The sequence below is a fragment of the Vanessa cardui genome, chromosome 28 (genome assembly GCF_905220365.1).
Source record: "Vanessa cardui chromosome 28, ilVanCard2.1, whole genome shotgun sequence".
Lineage (NCBI taxonomy): Eukaryota > Metazoa > Arthropoda > Insecta > Lepidoptera > Nymphalidae > Vanessa > Vanessa cardui.
The window spans coordinates 2,500,378-2,525,208 of record NC_061150.1 but is presented as its reverse complement, the minus strand read 5'-3'; the positions used below and the strand labels follow the sequence as shown (position 1 = coordinate 2,525,208).

The following is a 24,831-nucleotide window of genomic DNA, read 5'->3' as shown; positions in this document are numbered from 1 at the left end:
ACAAGAGACTTAACATTTTAGTAATTTTTGAGAATATCGGACATAGTTCATGTATCGATATCAAATAGATGCTTTGATAATGACATTAATATCAGACTTTCATACGTACATAGATAAGATTTAGGAATATATGTATGTATGTTATATTATATTATAATTTACTAAATAAAAATACCACATCTGTAATTCTGTAATAAAAAATATATTTGTATAAATTAGAGTTGGTAGCGGTCTGTCTGTCCCTGTTTTTAATTCTTTAAAACTACAAAATGGATTTTTATGTTGTTTTTTATAGATAAAATGATTCAAAAGAGAGCTTTATAAGTATAATAAACGCATAATTTTAGTATTAACGAGTGTGTCGTAAATAAACACATTTTTTGCGTTCACGTTGCAAACTCTGGCTGAACCCTACGAGATTGATCAAAATAATGTACTACAGTAATGTACACCTTAAAAAAATCTACAGAAAAACCCGCGTACTTCAATGCGGGTTGATGGAAGCTTGAGATCGATTTTTTTTCTACGGGCAATTTTCCTCACGACGTTTTCATACCAGGATTATTTATATTAATGTTATAAATGCAAAAGAACTCTGGCTGTCTGTCTGTGGCTCCTTTACGACCAAACCACCTAACCGAATTTCATGAAATTTGGTGTGAAGTAAAACTTATAAACCAAGGAAGGACATACGCTACTGTTTTGCCAAACACATGTCAAACAACGGTCTCAAACGCGAGGCAAACCGCGTACTACTACTAGTTGTAATATAAATGAGTTATTTGGTAAATTTTGAATAAATCAGCCCATTAATGTGATCCCTTTATCTCCAAATAGTTGTAAAGATTTTCTACAATCACAGCTAAGATCATTCAATCTAGTCATTTAAACAAAAGAACTCAATCAAAACCTCGCACAACCACTCTGTGTAACCAGCTTTCATCGGTTTTTCCGAACCGATATGATCTGGGAATCTTCAAAAAAAGAGCGTACTCCTTCCCTAAAGGCCGGCAACGCACCTGCAAGCTCCCCGGCGTTGCAGATGTCCATGGGCGGTGGTGAGGGCTTTCCGTCATCTATAACATAAAAAAAAAATCGGTTCATCCGTTTCAGAGCTACGATGACACAGATCATATTTTATCTTTAGCAGATATCGGAACAGATAAGTGATGTTGACTTGACGGTGGTATTACTTCTATTTCAGAAAAATGCATAGAAACTTAAAAACAATGTTATATTAAGTTAAACACGCCCTCTCCCTTGTGAGTCAGTTTGAACGCGATAAATTCAAAAACTAAAAGAACGGCTTTTCGTACGATCAACAACAACAATAACAGCAGCCTGTAAATCCCACTGCTGGGCAAAGGCCTCCTCTCCCTTTGAGGAGAAGGTTTGGAACATGTTCCTAAGCTTAAGGTAAGTTTGTTTTTACTGAATTCCGAAATATATACCTATGTATATATATATTTTTTTAATAAATATGAGACAACATCACATACATTACTCCGATCCCATTGTAAGTAGCTGAAATATGTTATATATTGGTACAGAGAGTCGGTATAAAGAACTCTAATAAACCCAGACTGCAATTGAAAGTTTTTTAGTAGAAACAGCAAATAGATTAATGTTTTTATGTAATCCACTTTGCCGCCTTCATTACTGAAAAAACAGATTAAATATAATTATTAGTTTGTTTTATTTAATGTCTTAAAAAATCATTAAGATATAAAATTTATAAATAAATATAACTGTTTTCAATAATATTCATTTATTTTAAAACAATCATTATTTAGATTTATTTTTATTAGCCGAGAATTCGGTATAAAAAATTCAAAACCGAAAAGTCAATTTATTATCCATCGTGACAGATGTCAAATTTAAGAAAATGGCCGCTCAGCTGGTTGCTATGGCAACGAAAATATACACAATTAAAGAGACATGCTAATATGACTTACGTATGAATTTATAACATATATTTGTCAATATAAAACATAGCTATGTTAAGAATTATTAGTTATAACATTAGTTATATGTTGTATGTTTTGTTATGTTAATATAGTGTTATGAAATTAATATTTAAGAGCAATAATATGTGACCTGCATTCAATGCCAAGGTAAGATTAATAATTAATATTCTTTACGTTTAAATGTATAAAATCAATATTTTTTTGTTACTGTATGCGTGAAAAAATTGAATCTTAAATAAAAACTATTTTCGTAATAAAGTAACATCTAAATATTTTGAAAAACGGATAGGTAAATGTAAAATTCCATAATTCTTATATTTATTAAGTTTCGTAGTCATTTATTTAATAAATACTAATATTTTAAAACTATAAATTGTACATACATAAATTATATAAAGCATTGGTAGAATATATATTACATAAACATACAAACGTTTTAATTTTTTATACCGTTTGTTTATTTATGTAAATGAAATGGTTGAAAAATCTTTAAACTAACAGTAATGACACGTACATACATTACTTTTGGATAATAACTTGAGTTATTTCTCTATTCGAATTTAATTTGTTCAATAATTTAGTTCATCCTTCCGTCAATAGATGTCGCTGAACTAAATGTAAATTGTACTATTTTTATATTTTTCATTTTGGGTGTTAATATTAATACAATTCCATGCATTATTGGTGCTACTTTGAGCGAATATTTTATATACAGTTTTGCAGAAGCATTTACATTTTGACCATCGATAGTTGACGTACAAAACTATTCTATATATCGATATTAGTATCGTCAGTATCGATACTATTACTATCGATAAGTCTCCTAGAACAATACTATTTATAACAGCTATATAATACAAATGCAGCCTAATGTTGTCTTAAATTTTCGCGATTATTACACATTTAAATAAAACTAGTTATTACGGATTTTAATCGCGTATATTAATTATTTTGGACACTTTGGACACTAGACTCTACCCGTGACCACGAACGCTGTAAAGTGCTCGAAACGTCGGGATGTCCAAAATAATTAATATACGCGATTAAAATCCGTAATAACTAGTTTCATTCAAATGCAGCTTTATAATACAAATGTACTTTACCGTACGTAAAGCCCGTTGATTTACCACTGCTGGGTTGTGACTTCCCCTACTTTTGAGGATAAGTTTTGGAGATTCCTCCACCACGCTACTCCGAAGTAGGTTGTTGATATACACATGGCTGAGTTTTATTCGCTCTCGATTTTCTTTCTCACAGCTCAAAAGATGAACGTTAACATAAATTAATGACTTTTAAAGTCATCAAGTTTGAACCAAGATGGCCCAGTGGTTAGAACGCGTGCATCTGAGCTGATGATTGCGCGTTCAAACTCAGGCCACTGATTATTCATTTATCTCAAGCGGTAAAGGAAAATATCATGAGGATGCATGTGCCTGATTTTAAAATAAATAAAATTTTAACAAAAAGAAAAACCGACTTCAAACAAAACACTATTTTAAAACAAATAAAAATGCACTAAAAAGTAATAAAAATAATTGCATATTTAACATATTTTTGAGAGTCCTCCTAGGTTAAATGAAATGAAAAATATTAGACTACTTAAAAGTCGATTTACGATTATATAATGTAGTTATAGTTATTGTTATATTTGGAGCCGGTGTCCTACTGAGCCATATTTCATGTAAACAACAATTATAAAAAAAGTATTGTTTAATTGTCTATTAATTTATTTACAGATAATTAATAAAATGCAGAGCTTAAGAAAAACCGTTGATAGAAAGAAACTCGATACGAAAGATGATTCGATAGCCAAGAAGCAAGATGATAAAAACAAAAGAATCGACCATAGAGTTTCGACTCCAAGAAGTTTCGTAGCAAAATCTACAGCTGACATTTACTCGAGATCCACTTCGAATGTCAACGCACCAAAAAAAGCACCTCACGCCAAAACCACGAACGTATCTCCTATGAAAGATCTGCTGAAATCTTCGCCATCGTCCATAAGCCAACTGAGTTCCAGAAGTTATAGAAACAAACCGGATGCAAGAGTTTCCGTTTCCGCTCGATCAACTGATAAGAATAAAGTTCCAATCAGAACTGTAACCAATAAGAAACCCACGAACGCTATTAATTCTCCAATCGTGAAAAGGAAATTAGATTTGGGTCATGATAAATCGAAGGAGGTCGCGTCGAAAGCGTTGGTACATAATTCGAAGGAGGTTTCGTCGAAAAAGGTTGCATTGCCAGAGAGACAGCGCACTAAAACGAGGACTCTGGATGATGAGGAGATTAAAGTCTTAACGCCAGATGTTGTGGACAATAATGCAGAACTTCTTAATCTGACGCGGCAATTAAGTGCCAAGCCCAAAGCGTTTTATGTGGATCTGAATGAAGAAAAGGCAGAGGTAATATAATAGTATTTTTTTATAGAATATATTATAATATACTAGCGACCTGTCCCGGCTTCGCACGGGTGCAATACTAATACTAAAAATGCTACAGGATTTGTTTATTTATTATATCACACTATAAACATCTAAAATTATCAGTGTTTCTTTACTATATTGTCCATGTATTTTATACAAAAACCTTTCTATCGAATAACTCTATCTATTAGATTTTAAAGATTTAAGCTTACAATGGGACATAGGGCCAGAGAAAGTGACTTTGTCACAAACTACACAACACTTGAACAAAATATTCGAGTAAGTAATGGTTAATATTTCTTACGGTGGATTGGTATCGTGGCCACTTACTAACAAGTTTGCCTCTCCTACCTATTTTATATAAAAAATGTACTTTTCAATGATGTATATTTTGACTTTTGAATACGCGAAATATGCGAACTCTGCTCTACCAATACCAACGGCGAAATATTTAGAAACTGCTATATTATAGTCAATTTAAATGCATAAATTGCAGGTGAAAACTGAAAAGTCAAGTGATGAGGAAGTGAGTTACGAGGATGACTTCGAGAGTTACGAGTCTGACTTTGATTCCTATCACAGTGAAGAGAACGGTACGAGCGCGGGTGATGACGACGATGATGATGAAGCAAGTGATGAACAGCAAATTGACGATAAGGATGATAGTGTGAATGTCCAAGTGGAGGATGAAGATGCAAATTCTAAGGAGGAAAGGATGTTGGATTCTGGTAAGTGTTCCTGTCTGCTTCCTGCCGCGAAATCAAAAGATCTTTCTTGGAACAAAGTGTTAGTTTCTATAATCAAATTCCACAGATATTTTTAACTTTGCCGATTCCTAAATTTAAATAATTTGTTGTAAACATTATTAATAATTATATAAGTATTTTTAAAGATGATAAAAAAAGCGTGGATATCGTTGCGACCAATTTTATCTAGTCATATTTTAGCATTCGAGGTACAGTCAGGGTAAGTAAAGGTTCGTCACTTTAAGAGCTATTTTCGTGTGCTCAGATGATCTGCTTCACCGATCGAGGCTGACATATTGCGTCGCAGTGTACTTATAATTCACATCTAGCAAAGAGTACTATGTAGGTACGTTTAATTTTATATACAGTTGTCAGTTTGGTGCTTTAGTTACCAAAAGTACTAAGAGTTTGACTCGATAAAGGAATGAATTTTAAAACTGACGAAGGTTTTCTTACTTTGACTGTCATTTTTTTCCAAAATTTTCAAGAGAAATAAACTAAGTACCGAAGATTGAGATTCTGCTTTGGTCACTGCAAATTTATTGAAAATTTTGGCCCATTATTTTAGGTAACTACGAACTCCGTGATCCTCGTTCAGCGAATAGATCAAAACCGATGGACTTTATATCCGAAGTCTCGGAAGAGAGGGAGGGTAAGACCAAGCAAGATTCCGAGGACAGTGTGAAGGTATCCCTCACGGATGAGGGTTTTCAAGACATGTCCAGTATCAAGACTGTTCATGTGGATGTTTTGGATAGGTAAGAATACAGCTTCGTCGAAAGAGTCGTATCTACTAGCACAGATGCGAAAATAGGGAGACATTCTTTCCAATTTTGACAGAAGAAAGTACAATTTTTTTTTATGGTATAGGTTGGCGGACGAGCATATGGCCGACCTGATGGTAAGTAGTCACCATCACCCATAGACAATGACGCTGTAAGAAATATTAACATACATCGTCAATGCGCCACCAACCTTGGGAACTAAGATGTTATGTCCCTTGTGCCTGTAGTTACACTGGCTCACACACCCTTCAAACCGGAACACAACAATACTGAGTACTGTTATTTGGCGGTAGAATAACTGATGAGTGGGTGGTACCTACCCAGACGGGCTTGCCCAAAGCCCTACCACCAAGTAAACAATAACTATTCTTTATTTATTTTCTTCTATTCTATAGTCTTAGCACTAATAAGTCTAACTAATAAACATGAGCGAGAGGGTGATTAAACAATATGTCGCATATAGCTTCATCCCGCTCCTTTACTTCAATTACGTGGTTAGCACGTAGTTGTGTTAATTAAATTTACCCTTCAACATCTGAGTAGGTACCAGCCACCTGTGATATATTCTACCACCAAAAAGCATCACATAGAATGTTGACTACAAGCTAGAATCACATATCATCTTAGTTCCCAAGTTTAGTAGCCCATCGTTAGCAAGGAATTGTTAATATTTCTTAAATCTATCTATCTATCGGATTAAATAAGAACAATGTTTTTAGGCCCTTATTCATTGATTTTACGAGATCGAAAGAGAACAAAAGAAAGCGCCGTATATTCGAAAAGTTGCAGCAACGAGCAAAAGATATCCTCAGCATGGTAACACTGCACGAAATGTCATATAATCTGTTCGAAATGGCGCCCATACCGTATGACTTGTACATGGCAACGTTTGGAAGATCGAATTACACTCAAACAGCTGTTCAGACCTTCGACGATGGTATCACTGAGGAAGTACAGACGGATGGAATTATATGTAGCAATAAATGGACGCAATGTCCTATCGAGTTCTCTGATAATGATATATATATGAAAGAAAATACAGATAAAAAATTAACAAATAGAGATTTCGAAGAGTTTAAATTTCTAACTGATGATGAAAAGGTGACTGTAGTTGATGATAATTACAAAAGAGATCCGTTAAGAATATACTTGGAACAGAAAGATGGCGTTGGACCCGACACGATAATGCCCATCGAGGAATATAAATCGAAATTAAAAAGTAATTCGTACAATGTAAATAGATTGAGGAAGTTTTTGAAGAAAATCGAATGTCGTGTTAGTAATATTCTGAGTGTAAATAATGGCAACACTTATTCGTCGAATTTGATCAAAACGTCAAAGTTTCCGTTCAGTGTGGGTTATTTGTCGATATCAAAATCGGATTTTGATGAAACCTTTTTAAGCAAATCTCAAGTTATGTCAACGGTGATGTCTGAAACAAAGAGTAACTTAATTATAACAGTGCACAGGAAATTTGTAAGTGGTTTTGTTGCACAGAAGTGTGTGTTGTGCTTGTGGGACTTGAGTGTTGCCAGACGCGAGCCTTTGAAGATACTCATTTCGACGGATAATGTTAAGATAGGACGGTTCAGAGGTAGTACTGACGGTCAGTTCGTGGGAGCCCTCGAAGATGGGTGAGTGTGCTTTCATTATATAATTACTTTAATCCCAATTATCTACTAACTAGCGGCCCATCCCGGCTTAACACGGGTGGATCATATTTTACTTTTCATATTTTGTTTGTTGCTATTTCAACTCATTTAGTATTAACCAACACGATTTAGTAAATTATATAATTTAGGCTTCCGTATAAATGAATCTGTCTATTAGTGAAAACGGCATGAAAATCCGTTCCGTACTTTTGGAGCTTATCACGAACATACAGACAGATGTGGCTTTGTTTTATAATATGTAGTGTTGTCAAAGAAAGAAGGTTCGGCTGTGTTTAATGTTTGTTTGTTTACTTCGGATTTGGCAAATAATTTTCGAAGTGATGACGTCTAATGGGAGGGTAAGCTTCGCCATTGCCGGTCTGTCTTGCAGAGGTTTTTTTTCACTTCTATCGGTCGTGTCGAAAATACTTTTCGTTTGGGGGAATATATGTATATCCCGTTTTGCTCAAAACATCAAATGTCAAGTGATTTGTATCGGAGATACTTCTGAGATTTTCTATACTAATTTGAGTAAGTTAAGTTTGTTTGTTTGTAATGATTAGGCTCAAAAACTACTGGACCGATTCAAAGAATTTCACTATTTGAAAGCTACATTATTCACGAGTATCGGTTTTTTATATGTATAATATAAATTTAAATTATTTTGGAAATAATTGGGTTCCGTAAGATATTTGGCTTTTTCAGACACAAGGTGTAAAAAATAAATCAGAATCATTTTCTTACCTTTTTTTTTAGTTTGTGTCTTTATGGGTCTATCTTCCTGCCACAAATCCAAAATCTACGCGGAAGAAGTCGCGAGCAGACGCTAGTACTGATAATAAAACCAGCCCAGATTTTGAAATTTTATATTATATTGACGACCTCCGTGGTCGAGTGTGTACACCGGTTTTCATGGGTACGCCACTCCGAAATCCCCGGGTTCGACCGGCCGAGTCGATGCAGTAAAAGTTCATGTGTTTTCTATGTTGTCTTGGGTCTGGGTCTTTGTGGTACCGTCGTTACTTCTGATTTCCCATAACACAAGTGCATTAGTTACTTATGATGTTGTCCAATGTTTGTTATTATTAAGTATTTTTAACACAGGTCGATTCAATTGTGGGATTTGTCGGAAGAACCAACCTGGTCGAATGATGTCGACGATTCTACTAAAACGGTAGAAGTTGATTCGAAACACTTGACTCAAACGGAGAGGGATAGAGAATGGAATCTCAGGAACAGCACCTGCGTGAGTGAAGAGGTGAGCGAATTGTTCCGTGCAGGTTAGATTACCATGCGAAAAACAGCGTGGAGCTAGACTAGTATAGTACGACACAACTTAGATGTAGCATCGGCAAATGCAATAAAACCGATCACTGCTGATTCACACAACCAATAGAAACAGCTCCCTATCGCGCCATTCGACGCTATTCGTCGCTATAGATTCTCGCGTCAGTTCAACACAATAAAGCAAGTGCATGTAAATCGACGCGTCAAATTGACGAATATATTAGTTCATATGATGTTACAAGTTACTACGTTTGTGTAAAGATCACATTCACATAAGAAATAAATATTGATGATTTGGGATAGCGTACTTAATTCGGATGTGATCGGTTTTACTAATTTTTCCGATGCGACATCTAAGTTGAGGCACTTTTGAATCATCTTGTTACATCTATACATATAATAAAATTAGTGTCTGTTTATAGTATTATAATTACAGATTTTTACTATATACATATATTATACAGTATTTATACACGGTACATATACTATTTTTTTTGTATCATTTTCTGTCTCTATCTCTATGTTCCGGCTTTGTTCTCTGGAACGGCTGCACCGATTTTGACGGGTCTTTCACTGGCTGATCTTTGATGTAATAGGTAGTTATTTAGGCTACTTTTATTTTAGATGTACGCTCTTTCCGATCGGGCAAATTCACACGCGCGCAAAGACATAGGCACAGCTAGTGTTCAATTAGAAGCTACCACTAATTCGTAAAGGAGATTTAACAAGATAAACCCCCCAAAAAACTCAGTAGTCACCCATTTTCCCGTTTTAATTGTTATTACACATTTTTCCCCAGAAAAACAAATGTCTTCTCCAAGCGAGCTCCTACACGAGTAGCGCAATGGCTGTGTGCAAGAACGAAACGGTCGACAGCATCGTAGGGCTGGAGTTCATGGGGGATATGAACACGGCTAATTTGGGTTCCGGAAGGAAAATTATACGGCAGGTAAGGAGAAAATTATTAAGTGTGAAGCAACGAACGCGTGCATCTTAACCGATGTTCGGTACAAGCCCAGGCAGCACCACTGAATATTCATGTGATTAATTTGTGTTCATAATTCATCACGTGTTCAACGGTGAAGGAAAACATCGCGAGGAAACCTGCATGTGTCTAATTCCACAGAGACTCTTCCACATGTGTATTCCAGCAGCCCGCATTGGAAGCGTTGTGGAATATGTTCCAAACCTTCCCCTCAAAAAGAGCGGAGGCCTTAGACAAGCAGTGGGTAATTTACAGGCTGTTGTTTTGTTGTTAACAGAAGTGCTCAGTATTGTTGTGTTCCGGTTTTGAAGGGTGAGTGAGCCAGTGTAACTACAGGCACAAGGGACATAACATCTTAGTTCCCGAGGTTGGTGGCACATTGGCGATGTAAGGGATTGTTACCATACTTAACATCAGGAGGCCCATATAAAAAAAAATGTCTTTTACCAGCTGTTTTGTAATTAAGTTGTATTGTTCGCAGATATGCTCCTTACAACGCACGGGTATACTAACAATATGGTCGATAGTACAAGAAAAGACTAACCTGACGAACGATATCGGGAAAACATTTTGGTCTAAATTGAAATTAGAACGAAATCAGACAATCAATTTAACGGAATACATAAACGCGCCGGTCAGTGAAGAATTCACTAACTTCAATTTAAACGCAGCCAAGAAAAGACTAACTATCAAACGGCAGGAGAGAAATCTGAGTAAAATCTCCCGCCCGAAATCCGCCAATCGTAAAATCGACTTTGACAGACCGAAAAGTGCTGCCAGTGTGAAAAATAAAAGTGTAGTCGAAAGCAATTCGTTTTGTTTCTGGGAGAATGGGGCTGTGTTTTATCATTTGAAGGTTATTGAATTAAGAAACGTCGATAGTTATTTGATTGCGAAGAATTGCGGGGAAGTGCTTTGTTGTAGACGGACGTTGGGGACTGTTAAAGTTAAAACTCTACGTGTTGCCAGTAAGTAAAGATTATTTCGTATTAATTGAATGCTCCAATTTTAATGTTAGCACAGATCTTATACAAGTAGCTAAAGCACTTGTGTTTTGGGAAATCAGAAGTAACGACGTTACAAACATCCAGACTCGAGACAACATAGATAACTTATGAACTTTTTCTACATAATGTTGTCTTAAATTTTCGCGATTACACATTGAAATAAAACTAGTTATAACGGATTTGAATCGCGTATATTAATTATTTTTGACATCCCGACGTTTCGAGCACTTTACAGCGTTCGTGGTCACGGGCAGACAGGATGTTAATAAACGCGATTCAAATCCGTTACAGCTAGTTTTATTTCAACTTTTTCTACATCGACTCGGCAGGACGAACCCGGGACCTCGGGGTAGCGTGCCCATGAAAATGGGTGTACACACTACTCGACCACGGAGGTCGTCAATTATTTTGGTCAATTTATTTTCGAGCTGTTCAAATCTCCGATTATATTTGCAGATGAAGCGTCGTCTGTGATACACCTGGAGCCATCGCCCCATGGTCTGCCGTATTTCCTAGCTGGTACCGATACGGGAACAGTCAACTTATGCTCGTTGCTTGACTATAGAGTCCTTCTAACTCTGGAGTGTGGGTGAGTTGATGATGACTATTTCTGATGATGGGATATCTGTGAGATTTCTTAAATTATCAGTAGTCAAAATCAAAATAAACTTCATTCGAGTAGGCTTTTACAAGCACTTTTGAATCGTCATTTTAAAATTAAGTGAAGCTACCACCGGTTCGGAAAGTAGATTCTACCGAGAAGAACCGGCAAGAAACTCAGTAGTTACTCTTTTTCAACATTTAAAAAATACAAATTCATGTTAAACGGTTATTTAAATTAATATATCCTGCTTGGAAGTCAACAGGTATTAACTCCACGCTTTTTTATCATCTATGAAATCTTGTATCGTATCGTAAGACAGTCTGAGGTAAATGCATCTATAGACACAAATGCGTTTGTTGATGATGGAATAGAAGCAAGAAATTTTAAACCCGTAATAAAAGGTTTTGTAGTATATCAGAAGATATTCAGTATTGTAATGCGTTGTTTCAGAAGCGGTCCAGTTGTTGTAGATAAATGTATTGCGGATGAAAAAGGAAGATACATAAATAGTGTGAAGAAAACAACCATGGATACAAGTGCCACTAATAAGGTACGCATTTATTATGTCAGTAACAGTAACAGCCTGTAAATTGCCTCTAGCCCCCTTTTGGAGAAGAGAGATTTGGACATATTCCACCACGCTGTCCAATGCCGATAAGTCATATGCCACAAATGTGGCAAATAGACACGTGCAGGTTTCCTCACGATGTTTTCCTTCACCGCCGAGCACGAGGTGAATTATGAACACAAATTAAGCACATGAATATTCAGTGATGCTTGCCTGGGTTTGAATCCACAATCATCAGATAAGATGTACTGGTTCTAACCTCGCGGCCATCTCTCTCGAATTATTTATTATTCTTATTATTATTTGCTTTTTTTACAGCTGGCAATAAAGTCAATATGCTGGTCACACTCAAATCCGTTTTGCATAATCGCTGTGTGCAACACAAATGTGTTTGTGTGGGAACTCACACACAGTGACATGAGAGCCAAGTGTACGAGTGGAGATGTGGCTCACTGTTGTTCCACCGAGCGAGCTCTGGTGAGTGTAATATTCGTAAAGAAGAATTTTATAACTGTAGTATAAAAAATCCGAACTTAACAACGCCATTGTGTTACCCGCCATTTTGTTATTAATGACGTATCTTAATAATTGAAGTCGTTATTTAGTTTTCTAAAATTTTGGATATTGACACAATTTATTTTGACTGAGCCTTTAATTATTTGTAACACTAAAATATAGTACTTAATTATTTTTGTTTATATATTATGAAAAGACAGACCACCGAAAGTGGAATCTGATGGTAAGTGGTTACCACAACAACAACAGCCTGTAAATTTCTCACTGCTGGGCTAAGGCCTCCTCTCCCTTTGAGGAGAAGGTTTGGAACGTATTTCACCACGCTGTTCCAACGCGTGTTCGTGGAATACACATGTGGCAGGATTTCGATAAAATTAGACACATACAGGTTTGCTCACGATATTTTCTTTCACCGCACTTGCACATGGGAACTCAGTGGTGCTTGCCTGGTTTTGAACCCGCAATCATTTGTTAAGATGCATGGGTTCTGACCACTGGACCATCTCGGCTTCAAAAGTGTCACCTTATGCTAAGTGCTCCACATAGACAATAACGTCGTAAGAAACATTAACCGTTATTTACATTGCCAATATGCAAACAAATTTGGGAGCTTAGATGCTATGTCCCTTGTGCCCGTATTTGCACTGGCTCACTCACCCTTCAAACCGGAACAAAAAAATATGTTTTTTGCGCTTACATTGCAAACGTAATAACTGACTGAACCCTAAAAGATTGATCAAAATCATGTACTACAGTATTCTACACCTTAAAAGGTCTACTTAAAATGTCCTTGACCTATATGACTATTTCTTAGCGATAGCTTTAGGGTCGCTACTAGAATGTAAGGACCAAACTAAATAGTACCTATAGTGCGACACAACTTAGATGTCGCATCGGCAAAATTCGTAAAACCGATCACATCCGAATTAAGTACGCTATCCCAAATAATTTCACATCTTGCACATGTTGAGCTAAAACTAACTGTTTTCCATGTTGTTTGTGGTTGGATAATGATGTCGGAATCCAGTTTTTATGATTAATTTGGCCATGTTTAACTGAAAATATATAAAAGGATGGATTATTGAGAGCACAAGCACTCATAAATAATCGTCTGCTATTTACATGAAATGCGTTATTCGATGAAATTTGCTTATTTCTTTACTTCTCATGACGACAGCCATTAAAAATCCGCAATGTACTAAGCGAAATCTATTGATTGTGCCATTTTAGACGAAAAAATAAAAAAGACTTACCTTATATAGATTTAGAATATTTATTGGATGTCATTTGACATTTCGGAGGCCACCGTATTTGCAACCGCTAGTTGGCGCTGTCATCGCGCACCCAGCGAATATCCGTCAATTTGACACGTTGATTTACATGCACTTGCTTTCTCGGGTCGAACTGACGCGGGAATCTATAGCGACGAATAGCGTCGAATGGCGCGATAGGGTGCTGTTTCTATTGAATCGGCAGTAGTCGTTTTTATTGAATTTTCCGATGCTACATCTAAGTTGTCTTACTATATCATTGTAGAATAATGTGATATTCTTGCAGGCTATACTTACCACAGAAGGCAACGTGCAAATCTACAAGATGAAAGACGAAGAAAGAAACTTGGAGCTGTTCCAGAAATACGCGTCCCTTTTGTAGATGAATGTCTTTGGAAAATTGTAAATGCCGTTATATTTTTGGAGGATCTGGTTTTTGTGGTCTTTGTGGAGTAAGGTTCTTTATGCTATTGCTTGGGGGACGAACATATGGGCCACCTGATAGCACCGCCCATAGACAATGGCGCTGTAAGAAACATTAACTATTCCTTACATCGTCAATGCGCCACCAACCTTGGGAACTGAGATGCTATGTCCCTTGTGCCTGTAGTTACACTGGCTCACCCTTCAAATCGGAACACAACAATACCAAGTACTATATAAGATTTTAAATTATTATGGTTATTTTTGTTTTTAATACAGTTGTATAATACGGGATATTTAGTATGATTTTTATGTTTCGTTGGTGGAACTCGATGTTTTAACATTATTTCTGTCTTGTTAAAAAATAAAAAACATGGTCCCGTTAAATAACTTTAATTATACCAAGTACTGTTGCTTGGCGGTAGAATATCTGATGAGTGGGTGGTACCTACACAGATAGGCTTGCACAAAGCCCTACCACCAAGTAAGATTGTTGGATGTTTATTAGAAAAGTGTTTTGGGTATATATGTATGTATGTCTCAGTCATTTGATTTCAGCTATTTGATTGTATGACTAGCCCATACATTGAATGATATTTTAGTGATTATTATATTGAAATTTAAAACTTCTAATTTTAAGTCTTTGGGCTAAATTTGCCGCCCCTCTAAATCTGTCGCCCTAGGCTACCCTACTTAGCCTATTGGTAAATCCGCCACTGGCTATATTGAAGTACTTTTTCAAACATTGTAGATTACCTATTGGGTGAGATAGCTTATAATCTAACGGTGTTTACAATTTTACGTTTATATATATTGTTAAATAATTGTTGATGACTATTGCTTCTTTAATAAATACATTATGAATATGTGACGTGTTTTTATTATTCGTTGTGAGGTTAAAAAAATCACATAAAATTGTACAATTTTATTTTGATAATCAAATCAAATCATATCGAAATATACTTTATTCAAGTAGGCTTTTTGAATCGTCATTTAACAACTATATTAAGGGAACCACAAGTTCGGAAAGTAGATTCTACCGAGAAGAACCGGCAAGAAACAAAGTAGTTACCTTTTCTCAACATTTAAAAATACAGTCATGTTAGTTAATTACAATTATATATGTAAGTAATGCCTGCCTGGAAGTCAACAGGTATTATTTCCACGCTTTTTTTTAGTCTGTGTAATCTTGTATTAATAATACACCTTTTTACCAATGTATTTTTTACAAAAAGTTTGATTTATGAAACGGCAAAGTTAAAAATTTAATAAATCGTTAAAATATGAGATATTTTATTGAAGCAAACAGCTTTCCGAAGGATGGAGGTCTTTGCGTATATGATAACCAGGTGTTAAAAGTTTTACCTATTACATCACTGTTAAAAATATTCAAGTATGCCCCTGGTTCCAAACCAGGGGCACATTTTCCCTTTAACTTAGACACAGACCAAAGCATGGGTTCCTTTGGTCTGGGTCTAAGTTATCGCTTAAAATATAAAAATCTTGATGCATTATTTTCCGTGATTCGAACTGGAACTGAGAGTAGCCTGCAATATTTCTAGGACAGTAAAAGTATCAAATCTGCCCCAGGTTTAAATAAGTAATGTCTGACGACAGCATAATAACAGATATATGACAAAATTAGATAAAAGATAGATATCATATTTAAGTAGATAACACTATCGAAACTAATTGGTTTTATCTTCTATACATATAATAAAATGTGGAGTGCCTGTTTGTGATATTAAAATTACCATGTTTTTATCAAAATTACATTTTTTACATTTTTTGTATGTCTGTCTTCCACCAACCCGCATTGGAACAGCGTGGTGGAATATGTTCCAAACCTTCTCCTCAAAGGGAGAGGAGGCCTTTAGCCCAGCAGTGGGAATTTACAGGCTGTTCTTGTGTTGTGTGTGTCTGTTTGATTGTTCCGGCTAATCTCTGGAACAGCTGTACCGATTTTGACGGACTTTCACTGACAGATAGCTGATATCATTAGAATTATGTATAAAATAATTACAAACTCGAGGTTTTTTTAAATAAAATGTTAAATAAAAACGCGCACGAAGTCGCGGGCATAGCTAGTTCATAAATATAAACTGTGTTTGTATAGCTATATTGAATGAATGAATGAAATAAACTTAATTGTACACAACAAACAGAAATAAAGAAAGACACAGAAAAAAGTAAAAGAAAATTAGAAAATAAAACGAAAAATAACATAAAAGGAAATTTTGATTAAGAGTGTTGTACAACGGGCGGACTTATGGCTAATTAGCTATCTATTCCAGATGGCTACTTAGCCATAAGTCCGTCGATTATATTGCTTCCATATTATACAGCTGAAGTATTTGTTTGTTTGAAAACACATGTCTAATTGTCTGCCACATTCAAATTACACGATTTATAGAAATTACATGATTGTAGCCACATGGTGGTAGGTGGTAAGACGTCAAACCCGAGTGAACCTGAAGAGGTACTTAATAGCTGAACCGGTTTTGATGAAGATTGCTATCGAGTTTGAGGTCAGTGATAAAGGCTTTTTATAAATGCCAAAGTATTTGTTTAACTGTTTGTTTGTTATAATTAACGCGCTAACTAATCAAATATTCGTAATGACATTTTACATACACCTATCAAGATTACAGAAAAGTTTATAAGGTACATAATATCTCTAAATTCACGGGCGAAGACAGGGGCGGAAGCTATATGATAAAAATGTTATCACTGTCAAAACGATAGCCGTATCATTGTCACGCACGTGTCGGATTCGAAAACAAGTATGTATTGTTTATTTAATTATATTTACAACATATAATAATATTCTCTGTTCTAATTCATTTGTCGCGATTTCATTGGTCGATATTCTTGATTAATCTGTGATGTGATTTAACAAATATTGACGTTTTAAACGTCAAAAAGTGTTATTATTATTGTTGTACAATATGTAATTATTAATCTATATTATCTAATTCTTACTAGGTTTGGGGGTTCAAACAATGGCGCCCCCACCCCTCCATTTTTTTGCTAAGTGAAAGCCGCGGTTGATCGATATGGCCCAGTGGTTAGAACGCGTGCATCTTAACCGATGATTGCAGGTTCAAACCCAGGCAAGCACCGCTGTTTCATGTGCTTAATTTGTCTTTATAAATCATCTCGTGCTCAGCGGTGAAGGAAAACATCGTGAGGAAACCTGTATGTGACAAATTTCATAGAAATTCTGCCACATGTGTATTTCACCAACCCGCATTGGAACAGCGTGGTGGAATATGTTCTAAACCTTCTTCTCAAAGGTAGAGGAGGCCTTTAGCCCAGCAGTGGGAATTTACAGGCTGTTGTTGTGAAAGCCGCGGTTATGGTAATATCAAAAAAATATTTTGCGCTAATTATCCAAACAAAACGTAAATATATATTTATTGGTTTCTTCAAAAAATTAGGCTGTCTAGCCTTTAGTCAAGATACGATATTGTCGTATCTAAACAAAACGAATTATTTTACGCAAGGACAAAGGCAATAATAATCCAACAGTTATTTACATTTTATTAAGATACTATCTTATAATGTCGTATAAGTCATTTTAGATATTAAAGAGGATAAACCTTTTACAGAGCGCGAATACATTTTGAAATGTGTAAGACAGATTGTAAAATTTCTGATACATTCCATATAATTATATTTTATTGAGAATATATGTTTTATAGTGGTATACTTTCGGGTTACAGCCAATTTTGCCGCCACTATTCAGGGCAAGCGGAACTGCCATCATAAGGCAATAAGAACTCGGCTCATGCACCACCGATCATGCGGGTAGATCTGTTCTGGACTTCGCTCTAGCATATGATCTGACACAACTGGTCAACTCGCCAACGCGAATACCGGATGTGGAGGATCATACACCTTCCCTGTTGGATCTTCTGCTAACTTCGCACCCGGATGGCTATCAGGTTATTGTCGATCCCCCTCTGGGCTCGTCGGACCACTGTCTCGTCTGGAGTACAGTGCCGGTTGGGCGCTACTCACGGCCTCGCTTGTGTGCTGTGTGTTGGCTGCAGGCTCGCGTGGCACTACAAATCAGCAGATTGGGATGGGATGCGGTCTTTTTTTGCATCTTCCTCATAGGGGCAGATTTGTTTCTTGCCGGGTGATCCGAACGCTGCTGCTGACTCTGTTGCCGATGTCGTGCTTCAGGGTATGGAACTATTCATTCCTTACTCTGCAGTACCCATCGGTGGCAAGTCCCAGCCTTGGTTTGGTCGCTTCTGCAAAACGGCATCACGCCGAAAGTGGCAACGCTACCAAACCTGGGCTTATGCTTCTGCGTCTCGTGATAAAATAAATACCAGCGCATTCAAAAAGAAATATAACTCTGTCTCTAGGTCCCTTAAAAAACGTAATTGCTAGGACGAAGACGAAGAATGTACTCCACATTGACAGAATTGGCGAGAGATGGTGTGCCTCCCTGGAGGAACGCGTGCGTTCTGGTCTCTCGTTAAGGCTGTCTTAGGGAATTTCTGTCAGTCTTCCTGTCCATCTCTGCACAGGGACGGTGAGTCATTGTCCCATACTGCGAAGGAGAATGCTGATCTTTTGAGCTCTCTCTTCGCATCGAACTCGACTCTGGATGACAAAGGAAAGTCACCAGTTACCTACAATTCCGCGGTGTGATACAACGATACCGGATGTTAAATTCTGGCAAAATGTAGTTCGCAAAGCACTTCTTTCCTTGGATATTCATAAGTCGAATGGACCCGATGGTATCCCTCCAATCGTGCTGCGGACATGTGCTCCCGAGTTGGCACCGGTCTTAACGCGTCTTTTCCAGCAATCCTACACATTAGGCGTCGTCCCGAACTCCTGGAAGACAGCTTTGGTGCATCCCATCCCTAAAAAAGGCAACCGCTCAGATCCGTCCAATTATAGGCCTATAGCCATCACCTCCTTGCTCTCCAAGGTAATGGAGTCCCTTGTTAACTGCCAGCTCCTGCGGTATCCAGAGGAGAATCAGCTGATTAGTGACCGCCAGTACGGTTTCCGTCGGGGTCGCTCAGCCGGTGATCTTCTAGTTTACCTTACTCACGGGTAAACAGCAGTAAGCAAGCAGTTGAGAGCGAAGGCTTTCGATCGCTTGTGACACAAAGCCCTTCCTTCGAAGCTCCCTTCGTATGGGCTTCCCGGGAATTATGCAACTGGATAACCAGCTTTTTGGCAGATCGGAGCATCAAGGTCGTTGTCGACGGTACATGCTCTGACTTAAAATTCGTCAATGATTCGTCTGTTTCTTCAAGGACTTGTTGCAAATCTGTAACATTCACTGCTATGCAGACACCTCATACACCGGCCGTGCTAATTTTTCTCGGGAAAACGCCGAAGTAAACCGCGGAATAAACTTGTGTCTGAAATCGCGTCTTCATTTATAGTTTGCGCGTTAACCGCTTTAAAATTATTTGTCGTATCTTCACGATTTGAGAACATTCCGATAGCCGCCACAGCTAGTATCGGAGCACTTGGCGTGATATTACGAGCCTCGTTCAGTTCCGCGGTCAATAGGAACGAAAAGCCAAATTGGAATCAAAAAAGCTGGATGTGCAACGCAGAGCAGCTCGAATTGTCGACGATCAAGCTCTTTCCAACCTGCTTGATCCTTTATGTATAGATGTTGCATAACTCTGCATCTTCTACGGATGTTTTCAAGGGGAATGTTCCGAATAATTGTTCGGATAAATCCCGCCTGCTGATTTTTACCTTTCACCTGACATCTCGTCAAAACTTAAAGTTTCACGCACCGCCTTGATATATGAATATGAATATATGAATATGAGACAACATCACATACATTACTCTGATCCCAATGTAAGTAGCTAAAGCACTTGTGTTATGGAAGATCAGAAGTAACGACGGTACCACAAACACCCAGACCCAAGTAAACATAGAAAACTAATGATAATCTATATCGACTCGGCCGGGAATCGAACCCGGGACCTCGGAGTGGCGTACCCTTGAAAACCGGTGTACACACCACTCGACCACGGAGGTCGTCAAAATGCCTTGATGTTTGAAAATCCGCAACAACGCGATTTTAAAGACATAACCCACCTCGCACAACCGCTCTGTAGAACCAGATTTAACCGGCGGTTTGCTGAATCGTTACGACTTCGGAACCTTAAAAAAAGAGCATACTCCTTCCTTAAAGGCCGGCAACGCACCTACAAGCCTCTCTGTGTAGCAGATGTCCAAGGGCGGTGGTAACCACTTTCCGTCAGGTAAGCCACCTGCTTATTTGCCCCCTATAACATAGCAAAGTCGTCGGTTGCCATTTAAATAAAATTGTATAATTAAATCCTGGCTACGGCCCTGTAGCTGAGTTATTAGCAAATCGCATGATATAAGTAAATTTTAGTTTTGTTTATCTCTTTTCGTACTGCCACTGGAATAGGCTAAGTATGTATATATATATCTTTATATGGTATTTAATCCTATTAGATTCATTAGATGTTATTGATAGATAAAATGTATTATTATGTTTTTTATATAGTTAACTTATGACCGAAGCTAATTAAGTCATGTGAGGGGTGGCCCTCACATAACTTTATGCAAGCGTAAATAAGGGAATGTTGTCAAAAGTATCGTTATTGTTTTATGCTCTTTTCTGGGTTGAGGTTCTCAGTGTGTGTATAATATAGTCGCATTTGTTTCCCTACGTTCAGATCTAACTTTTTTTGTTATTGTACCGAGTGTTCAATGGGTTCAGTTACCTCCAAAGCGGTCTCACCACAATTTGGATACAATTACGTTTTTTTATTTTCACGCAAAAATTAAGGCTCCAAATATTTGGACTTTGTACATTATTAAAAAAAAAAAAACTTTTGACATTGACACAACTTTGACAAAAAAAAAGCATTTGTGTGAGAGATATTAATCAATTAATATAAAATAAAATATATAAAGTAATTATAAATAAAAATACATTTAATAATTATCTTAATGTATTTAAATTTAAATATTTAATCAATTAAAAATTTAGTTTTATTAATGATAATGACAGTTAAATGAATTTATAGACAGAAAATTGTTTTTTTTTTTTTAGTAATACTAGCAACAGTAGATACAATATAACACCAAAATAAAAAATAAATACATTTTAAAATGATCTCGTCATGTGATCCACTATTTAGGCAGTCTTACCTGCACTATCACATTGCACAATATTTATTTAAAATATAAAATGAATAATAATCAATGATTACAGATAATCCTATAGTATCTCTCTTATGTAATACATAATCTATTATTATGATAACAATTTGGCTCAATATATTATTATATTTCATCTATTAGGTAAATGTACCTTACATATAAAGATTACAGTATTGATATATTGGAAGCTTTTATTCGTTATAGTCTTGTTGCGACTTTTAAGTATCAGATTTTAAACCAGTATCTAATTTATAAATTATATAGCTCGTCTTTACTTAGACGGAACAGCAAACAGACAAAAATTGTAAAAAATGTTATTTTATTATATGAATTTAGTAAGAAGCGGTTATTTTAATATACACTAACAGACAGACATAAACAGACCAGACATCCAATGTTGTTTTATATATATATCTGGAACGGCTGGGCTGATTTTGATGGAACTTTCACTAGCAGATAGCTGATGTAATAAAGAGTAACTTAGATAGCAACAATAACTTTTTTGTTAAATTCAAACGCGCACGATTTCGCATGCACTGTTTGAAATATGACATTCTCCATACCATATTTTTGATTTGATTCTGACCCCATTGGTCAGAAATTAGAGAATTGAATTATTGGAGATATTACAATAGGTTTGATTGCATGTGAAACATCTCAGGGAATGAGCTTATTAATTAACGATAAGATAGCTTAATTAATTACACATATATCTATATTATTATCATTAAAAATGAACAATTTATGAAGACAATTGCATTATTTACAATTATATTTTAAATTATAATTATTTTATAGTAATGGTTTTAAAAATAATGTTTTATTAACATAAGAATTAATAACATTAAATGCTTAAATATATACAAATATGAACTAAAACTAGTTACTGTATAAATCTTGACCGCGTGCAATGGTGGCAAGAATGCTAGCAGCATTTCCCCGTTGAATCGCAATTCCGATCCTCTGGGCAAACGAACCAGCCCTCCTGTCACCAGTGGAGGCAATGAGGCGAGGTGTTATACTTTTGATGAAGCTTTTTGACGATTATTATTTTGATATTGCTTAACGAAAAAATGAAAATATCATTTATTCAAGTAGGCTTTTACAAACACTTTTGAATCGTCATTTAACAATTCACGTTCGTCACGTTCGGACTGTGAACATGCTCTGGATAAACCTAACCATTTTATCCGATTTGATAAACCACAGATCCTCGATAAACACAGATTCATTCCTAGAATGATACGCGAGGCTATTGAAATTCAAAAACATCCGAACTTCAATAGAGAAGATGGTTGGAGACTTTCTAACACCTGGGATCCACTTATTAAAAATTTAAAATTCCAAATCCAACAGACTGCAAGACCTAAAGATACAGTCAGTGTTTTCTGCGTGCAACCGGAACGTTATTCAAGATACCAATTGAGAAATCGTTGGCGGTAGTTGCAAATAATATTTTCTTTTGTTCTTCAAATGGACAAATGCCACCTTAGTCTACCCGTGACCACGAACGCTGTAAAGTGCTCGAAACGTCGGGATGTCCAAAATAATTAATATACGCGATTAAAATCCGTTATAACTAGTTTTATTTAAATGTGTAATAATCGCGAAAATTTAAGACAACATTATGTAGATTCTACTGAGAAGAATCGACAAGAAAATCAGTAGTTACTCTTTTTCAATATTAAAAATACAGTCATGTTAGTTAAATACAATTATATATAATATATGTATGTATTATCCTGCCTGGAAGTCAACAAGTATTAATTCCACGCTTTTTTATCGTCTGTATAATCTTGTATTGAATAATATGCTTTCTTTACCGATGTATTTTTTACAAATGATTTGAATTTATGAAACGGCTACATATAAAATGGTCAATCCGAAATGTAAACTTTGAAACTTTTTAGCAGTCTGTCTGCTGACAATCTTTTATATATTTTTGTGTATATGTTAACTGGATTTGTATATCTCACTGTCTAAAAATATATAATGCAAAAACATTTCATATAAAATTTTATATATAAAAAATTCAAAGCATCGATGAGAATATTCACTTTTTAAAATGTCACAACTGCACTTTAATGCTACGCTATTTTGAACCGTATAGCCTTCACAAATTATAATTATAACAGACAATATCGCGTATAAAATCTTGACGTTTGACGATTCTGTTCTGTATTGTAGTTTGTTTTTATACTAAGTTATTTTAACACATTGGCTGCGGAATATTTTTTTCCATTCCTGTAGTACGGGGCATTTAAGACCTCGTATGAAAACTATCATAATACCGATACGGGGCTTATTGGACCCCGTAATGTTAAAGTAACTAAAACTCGATGTGATTTGTCCGAATTTAATTTCTTGAGTGCGGTACATGGTCAAAGAGTCCTCGTATTGATTAGGTACATCATAGCATTCTGTTATCAATAGGCATCATATAAATATATTTATCACTTTCCTACAATATATGAAATAGACGTTACGGCCTCACACGACTGGGAAATCTATGTTTCCTTAGCCGCATGGAGACACTTACGAGGCATATTAGACCTCGTTCCGCATTGAACGTGTTAAGATACTCTGACCTTCGACCTTCCACGTAAAAGATTATCAAAATAACGCTGAATCATCATTACACTGACTTACATAATTACTCTATTTATATAATCTAGAATTTACATAATTATAGCCTTTTGATTGAATAAATGAATAAATATTGGACAACATTACGTACATTACTCTGATCCCAATGTAAGTAGCTAACGCACTTCAAATATTTTTTTTTAATAATTAAACTTCCTGGATTATCTCTAGCGGTTCATTCCAGTAAAGCGCCTTTTTGACACTGAATTTTTCAATTATCATCATTATATCAACAAATTTATAATAATTATTGAATGGTTATGAGTGTGGTGTTGTTGAATTTACATAATTGGGCACTTAATTTATTAACAAACTAGATGGGCCCGTTACGTACGCGTTTAACAATAAAACAAATAGGTTTTGTTGTCTAAGTTACTCGAAGGAATGAAATAATTAAAAAAATGCCGCTACTCTTAATATAAACTTGTATTAACTTTGCCTTATTTATAAACGTGTTTTAATGGACTTAGCTAAAAATAACTGTTGGGGTTAATTGACATTAATGATTTACATTAATTCAGATATTTGAGAATTTGCAAAAACAAAATCATGTGCTTAATTTTTATTAGTATTAATTACACATGAATCAAAATCAGCGATATAATCATTGTATGTGCGTTAGAAGTAGGGATAAGCTTATAACGCCAAGTTTCCGACTCCGCAAAGTTAATAAATCTTTCTTGGGGCAAGGTATCCGTTTCTGTAATACAATTCCGCAGATATTTTTAACTTTGCCGTCTCGTAAATTCAA

The 24,831-nt window shown here is 35.9% G+C and overlaps 1 protein-coding gene across 1 annotated transcript; it reads left to right on the top strand.

The window, feature by feature from the left end:
• Positions 1-3,709: 3,709 nt before the first annotated feature.
• LOC124541357 lies at positions 3,710-15,058 on the top strand. The gene is made up of 11 exons (XM_047119211.1): positions 3,710-4,372; positions 4,890-5,121; positions 5,708-5,897; positions 6,644-7,558; positions 8,681-8,834; positions 9,663-9,812; positions 10,330-10,816; positions 11,312-11,444; positions 11,910-12,009; positions 12,346-12,504; positions 14,101-15,058. The coding sequence occupies exons 1-11, from the start codon at positions 3,716-3,718 to the stop codon at positions 14,194-14,196; spliced, it is 3,273 nt and encodes a 1,090-aa protein (XP_046975167.1). The 5' UTR covers positions 3,710-3,715; the 3' UTR covers positions 14,197-15,058.
• The last annotated feature ends 9,773 nt before the right edge of the window (positions 15,059-24,831 follow it).